The 6,974-nt window shown below is 40.2% G+C and overlaps 1 protein-coding gene across 35 annotated transcripts in view; it reads right to left on the reverse strand.

Annotated features, from left to right (window-relative positions):
- The window catches only part of picalma (phosphatidylinositol binding clathrin assembly protein a), an 83,381-nt gene that overhangs the window by 3,332 nt on the left and 73,075 nt on the right, over window positions 1-6,974 (reverse strand). For all 35 annotated transcript variants that reach the window (XM_085797095.1, XM_085797093.1, XM_085797094.1 and 32 more), the window contains 2 exons: window positions 3,668-3,727; window positions 2,135-2,236 (listed from right to left, as the gene is read on the reverse strand). In XM_085797095.1, coding sequence (XP_085653221.1) covers window positions 2,135-2,236; window positions 3,668-3,727 — 162 coding nt within the window. The remainder of the gene's footprint in view (window positions 1-2,134; window positions 2,237-3,667; window positions 3,728-6,974) is intronic.

Raw genomic sequence — 6,974 nt, forward strand, 5'->3', positions numbered from 1 at the left:
AAAAAAGCGAGAGGAGGAATAATTGTTTTCAGAATAAGTTGAAATGTCGAGAATAAAGTCAAAATGTTGTGGAAAAAGTTGAAATGTGAACATTTAAAGGGATAGTTCACCCAAAATTGGACGAACTGGGAAGAGGACAGACCCTGGTTCGTCCAAATTTGACAAACCGGGAAGAGGAGCTCAGGGATGCAAACGGCTCAGGACCAAAAAAGAGAGGAATTGTCTGGCGTGGGGGGGGGGCGAGGGGGGTGCTCACCATTAACAAATGATTACATTACAATATCATGGAAAAGTCAATTTCCAGTAGTTCAACCCCAACCAAGTATTGATTGATTGATTATAGATGGACATAGTTTTCAGAAGGCCAACATTTCTATATTAAAAATGCTTTAAAATTTAAATTTTGGAGATACTGAATTTGAGGTCTTCACTGATTGTTAGTCATAATTATTACTATTAAAATAAACTGAATAAATAAAGACATGGGATGTTTCATTCAGTGTGTAATGGACATATAGGCCTATATGTGTTAGTTTCACTTTAATTGAACACAATATACATCGCGGAGGCGACGTCTTTCCACTCAGGGCTTCCTTCACCTCTGAAACGGGGCAGAGCTCCGTGGAAAACATCTGCCTGACACAGCAACGTAGGGAACCGTGCATGTCCGCGGCGCACAGCTCCACGGACGGGAAGGGGGGAAAAACGGCGTCGCAGTCACACCGACTGCACGCGCCGCTTTGGGTAACGAGCGCGCATGTCGCGCGTCTACATCGGAGGTGAATAGGTCGGCTGTTATCAGTAATCAGAGGAAACCATGAATGAGTTCGCCTCAGTTTCACGTGATTGTCACTGTCAGCCTGTTAGAAAAACATTTTACTGCCCCCAGCTGAGACGCTGAGACCCCCCCCCTCTCAAAACAAAAACTCTTCGGATCTGAACGATTCACACAAGTCACCTAATTGGTCATGAAAAAAGCGAGTTTCGCTTTTCGGCGCGCTGTTTGCATCCCTGGGAGCTTCGAGAAGCTTCCGCTACAAAACAAGCTTGAAATATAGACTTAATTTATACAAATACAAGACGGACATTACATATGAGCAGCATGGAGGTATTTGGATGTTTTTTGGTGTGTCTTTTTGTTACGAAGACAGTTGGTATCCATTTGCAACCGTTATATGGACATGCACTGCTACGCCGAGACCCCCTGTAACTCAGAGAAGCCACGGAGGACTCTGAAACTTCTCCCAGCCCTTAGTCCACATGAGGGGGAGTAGATAATGAGGGAAATTTCAATTTTGGATGAACTATCCCTTTAAAAATACGTGATATGATATTGATTAGGTATGCAGTTGTATAACTTCAGGAACTTTCTCTTCCTGTTTTACTCCAAGGATGCCTGCAGCTGTCAGTCGCACTCGACTCCTTATCTGATGGACCAGACAGGAAAGTTTGACTTCACTCTCCACTTTGTATTTTGATTTTATTCTCGAAAGTGCATAATGAAAAAAAAAACTCCTTTCTCTAATTTTTTTTTCATGAGTGGCCCTAACGCTCTTCTGTACTCAGTCAACCCCGACAGCTGAGAATATCACTGTCAGATATTGGATCTCTATCTATTTAATAAGAAAAGGAGGCTCACGTGTCCCTGAGTTTTACACTGCTGACTTCATGATTAATTCACAATATTGAGTCGGTTTCACATCACATTTTGTCACATTCAATTTTCACACCTCAACCAAGTGTAAAAACCTTCTTTTTTTTAAATCAAAGTTTCATATGTTTAATGTGCAGATTGCAAATGCACATAAAAACAAGTGGATGGAAACACATTCATTCATTAATTGATTTCTAAATTAGCATCAAAACGCAGAGTAAAAAGTTAGTTGACTGTGAGCTGTACAAACACAGATGAGAGAAATTCATTCATTCATTCATCAAAAGTTGGCTCATGAATATTGTTTAACAGCCAAACCTTTGTTTCAGAGCTTTGACTCTCACAGCAAATCTCAGAGAAAAAATTACCAGAACGGTGCGGCACGGAGCCAAATTTAAGGCAAGAAAATGAATGAAAAGTAGAGTAAATAGAGAGAGAATTAAACGGGGCTCAGTCATGGGAGGTGTAGAAATCATTTACCTGTGCACCTGGATTGGCGCCAAAGGGGTTGGCCGGCCTCATCACAGGCTGGGTGTACATCATGGTGGGCTGCGTCATCATCATGTTGCCCACGTTGGGAGGCTGCTGGTTCAAAAAAAATAAAGAAACACAGGCAACAATGGATTAAAGGACGAGCAGGCGACATTCTGAAAAGATACAACGTCCCTTTCCTCAGACTTTGCTGCAACTGTCTCACTGAATTTAGCAATCTAGCCTAAACTCTGGCTCTGGTGTCGTCTTTTCCGACAATTTGATTGACGCATCAGGATTCAATGAGTTGGTTTGCAGCGTTCAAAATAACTGGATGGTGTTTTTACAGGATTGTCTGTTCCACATGTGACTGATATTTAGTATTTAATTAACTGGTTGCAATCGAAGTGTGAAGAGGATTTAGAGCAAAACAGGGAGGAAAAAAATGTTTCAGAAAAAGATCTCCTCCCCTACCTGTAGCTATAAAAAACAGCCAACAAAAAAAAAACACATCTCAGAAATAAGGTTATTTGGCTACTGAAGCATGTGGCTACTTCACAGCTTAACGAATTTAATAAGATTATAATGAAACCGGATAAAAATCCTCCTCCTCGTTTGCTTGGAGTTTGGTGTTGAGGTGTGATAAGGATGAACTGTAGTTTGTTTTCAATATATTTCAGAAACACTGCACTTACACTCCTCTACACTTAAAAGACAAAATGGCATGAGGTCCTTCTGTTGATTCCATCTTGTCTTTATGGACTTTTCTAAAGGCTAAAGGAAGCAGTCAGCTGTTTCAGTGTTTCAACAATATCAAAAACTTTATATATATTTTTTACTTTGAAATAATTAAAAACAAGTAACCATACACTTTAACCTAGGAGGATGGAGGAACTGTACTGTGAGTCAACTCATGGGTCTGTTGACTTTAAAGGGACATTGTGTAGAAATTCCTCCCATCTAGCGTTGCGGTTATATATCGCAAGCAACTCAGTCGTATTTTTCATGCTACATTCACGTGAAATTGGGCAGACGGCAGACGGACGACAGCCGCTCCACGTAACGGCATAAACAAGCCTCTATGTAAACAAGTTACCGTCTTTCTCTGGACTTCTGTGACTAAAATGACATCTGGTTTGTTAGCGACGGCCGTCTGCCCGACTGCAGGTGAATGCAGCATCAGTGTAACGCTCCATTCCAGCACCGAGCTTACCCGCTCCATGTAGATATGAATGATATGAACGGCTCATTCAGAGCTGAAAGGAACACTTCACTTTGTTGATGGGAGGGGATTACTGGTTAATGAAAAACAGACTGAAGAACCAAATAATTGATTTTCCTGACTAGATAACAGGAGAAGTTACACAATGTCCCTTTAAATCCACGTCTGAATGTGATGGCTGAGGTTAAGATAAGAGTTATCGATGCATATCCTCACAACTACAGAAAGACCCACATCATGCAAGAGTGTGTGTGTGTGTGTGTGTGTTTGACAGGAAGTGAAATCCTGCTGAGTATCCAGTCCCAGCTGACTTGACTTACCATTGCATATGCCATCATGCCCGTCGGTGTGGTTGCAGGGAAGGCCATGACAGATGGTGCCTAAGGTGACGAACAGAAGAAAAAAAGAAAAGAAAAAGAAAGAAAGTCAATTCCTTCCACAGAATCAGGACACAGCGACGCCCAACTCACATTCAGCAATGCATTATTATGGGATTGTCACATTTGTATTCAATTAATCAGCTCAGAGTTAAACGTTTACAAATCTATTCAAGAGCACACCACCGTGAGGGAGGAATTTATTTAAATGATTTCATGTGCAATAACTGTTAACGGTGTTTGACTGGAGGATTTAAGAGCAGTCACATGACAAAGCTGAGCTGTTAGGACGTTGTGAAGCTCGCTGATGCTTTTCACTGCCTCATTCAAAACCCATCGTCTTGAGAGGAAACTGAGAGCGCAGCGGCGTGAATGAGAGCGTGAAGGAGGAAGATCCTGCAGACTGGGAGGAAATGACACAACGACCTGGTTGATGTTGTGTACAGATAATTATTCAGAGGCTAATTGATTAATTGAATAACATAATAATATTCAAAGATGAGTTTGTTTGTTTATATTACAGGGTTCCTACGCATTTTAAATTTCCAGACTTCTCGGTAAAACAAATTCAAATATTTTTTTACATTTGAGTAAATAGATGTGTATCATGCAAATTAATTATGCAATTAATCGTTTATTCTCATTATTATGAATTTGTATGCCATTATGTCAGCAAATCATTCCAGGAGATTATAATTAACCTAAATAATTTCAGATAAGTATTAAGATTAATATATTTCCATACAATAGTTTCCATTTTCCATGCTTTTCCAGACCTGGAAATGTATAAAATCAAATACTTGCATAGGAACCCCTGTTTTTATTACAAAAGACAAAATCTAATAGAAAGAACTGAAAACCAGCGGAATAGAAATGGGATAAGAATGAATCCATCCATTTATCACCTTTTGTTGGCATCTCCCAGCTGTATACAGTATGATCATTCATGACTTCTAGTAATGCAACTAATCAGTTGATGTGAACTGGAGCCAGATGAAAGGACTATATTTAAAATCAACTAACCTAAGAGAATATAAGATTGTATTAAAATGGACACTGTGAGCCAGTAAGCATCTGATTGCCTTGTAGATGTGATTTAAGACCATTTCATTGATTTCTAGACATCCCACACTGCAAAAACTCAAAATCTTACCAAGAATATTTGTCTTATTTCTAGTCAAAATGTCATTTCTAGTCAAAACAAATCTCATTATACTTAAAATAAGACTCATCACATTAAAAAGTAGCTTGTTTTTGTTGTTGCTTGATATTTTTACTTGAAATAAGTAGAAAAATCTGACAGTGGAGCAAGTTTTTCTTTCTTATTACAAGCACAAAAGAACTTGCTTTCACTGGCAGATTTTTCTACTCATTTCAATTGAAAATTAGTTTGAAACAAGTAAAAAATATCTAAAAACAAGTTCATTTTTAGGTGATGAGTCTTATTTTAAGTGGAAAGAGGTTAGTTTTGACTAGAAATTAGACATTTAGACAAGAAATAAGACACATATTCTTGGAAAGACTTTGAGTTTTTGCAGTGCATCTAGAATCTGTATCCAAGGCATCTTTCATATTCAGTGTTAACCCCCTAAAACATCAAAGCGGTGAGCGCTGAGTGAGAAAAACAGCAGCTTTTATCCACCGCCCACCAGAAGTTTCCACAGAAGACGTGTCCAAGGTTCTTACAGTAAAAGACTGAACTGAATGAAACCAGAGTTTATCCGACTCCCGATCTTATCAGAGCTGGTTCTCTCTGTTAAACGGGGGCAATGACAGACGGAGGTAAAGGAGAGCAGAGGAGCCGGCCACTGGGCAGGTGCAGAGCTCGCATGATGTGGAAGAAGATTAGCCAGAACAAAAGTGGAGACTCTTTCTGTGAGCAGAGCCCCCCCCTCCACCCCCCCTTTTGCTTGTGATAACGGCCCCTGCAGTGATAACAAACCCAGATTTGTCTAACGCCCCGGCCCTCTGGGGAAGGATACGTTTCATTAACTATTCAGTTAGTCGTTGGCGAGGGAGGCACGAGTGAGTCAGACGTGACACTGGTGCCAAAATTGGGCCGCTTTCATCACAGACGGTGCTTGTTTGGCTGCACAGAGAAGCGCTCCTTCAGAATTCCTCCTAGCTGACAACGTTGGGTTTGTCTCGGGGACGTTTCACTCAGCGTCCCCTCGGTCGCTCGGTAATGACATGATTAGGATGGTTTTAGCATCATGTCAGGGATTATCCTTTAACCACTGATGGATGTTGTTGTTTGCATCTGTTTCTTAGGGGCGGCTGTGTGTGCACTCTCAGCTCAGTCGTCCACAGCACTGGGACAGTAGATAGAGGACGGACTCGAGAGTTAATTGTGAGAAGGTTTTTCTGAACATTTTCACCAAGGACACCACGCTAGGAACCGAATACCAGTATCTGTATTAAAAACATGGGAAAAAGAGACGAGAGGGGAGGTAGAGAGGCCTAAAGCCAACACTAATGTGATGAAGAAATCTGTTTTGTTCAGAGCCATCCTAGAGTGGAATTCGTTGCCACTTTATATTTTGTTAACAGATTCTAAAGAGAGGTATACATTTTTGCTTAAAGGGATAATAGCATTTTTTTTTAAGTGGGGTTGTATGATGTACAAATAGCCCCTAAGTACTTTAATTGCAGTAGAAGACTCTCTGCACTCCTCCCGTTAGCAACGCCAGCCCATAGCCCTGCCCAGAGATTTACAACATACAGTGTTGTGAACAGACCCAAAGAAACGGCCTATTTTCACGGTCCAAATAAAAACTTTTTTCCTGCACTTTGAGGGGCTGGAAAAAATTATATTATTGCGAACAATGGAACTTTGTATTTTTTTTTCAGGTAAAACTTCTTTTAGGCCGTAAAAATAGGCCGTTTCTTTGGGTCTGTTCACAACAATGTATGTTGTAAATCTCTAACGGGAGGAGTGCAGAGAGTCTTCTACTGCAATTAAAGTACTTAGGGGCTATTTGTAGATCATACAACCCCGCTTTAAAAAAAATGCTACTATCCCTTTAAACAGTTTCTTCTAATGCTGCAGCGGCAGTAGTGGAATATGCTATATGTTATAGTGCCTGTTCTCTTCCCTGCTCTATGAGTTTACCATTTTGTTTTTTTTTAATGTTCTGCTATATTGTTTTCCCCTTGTACAATACAATTAAGAATCAATAAATATATACATACAAGTGGTGTATTGTGTCTTGTGTTATATGTTTGTCTGCATCTACTGTATGATTGTGTC

Source organism: Trachurus japonicus, chromosome 14, assembly GCF_045865225.1.
Source record: "Trachurus japonicus isolate A0001 chromosome 14, Traja_1.0".
Taxonomy (NCBI): domain Eukaryota; kingdom Metazoa; phylum Chordata; class Actinopteri; order Carangiformes; family Carangidae; genus Trachurus; species Trachurus japonicus.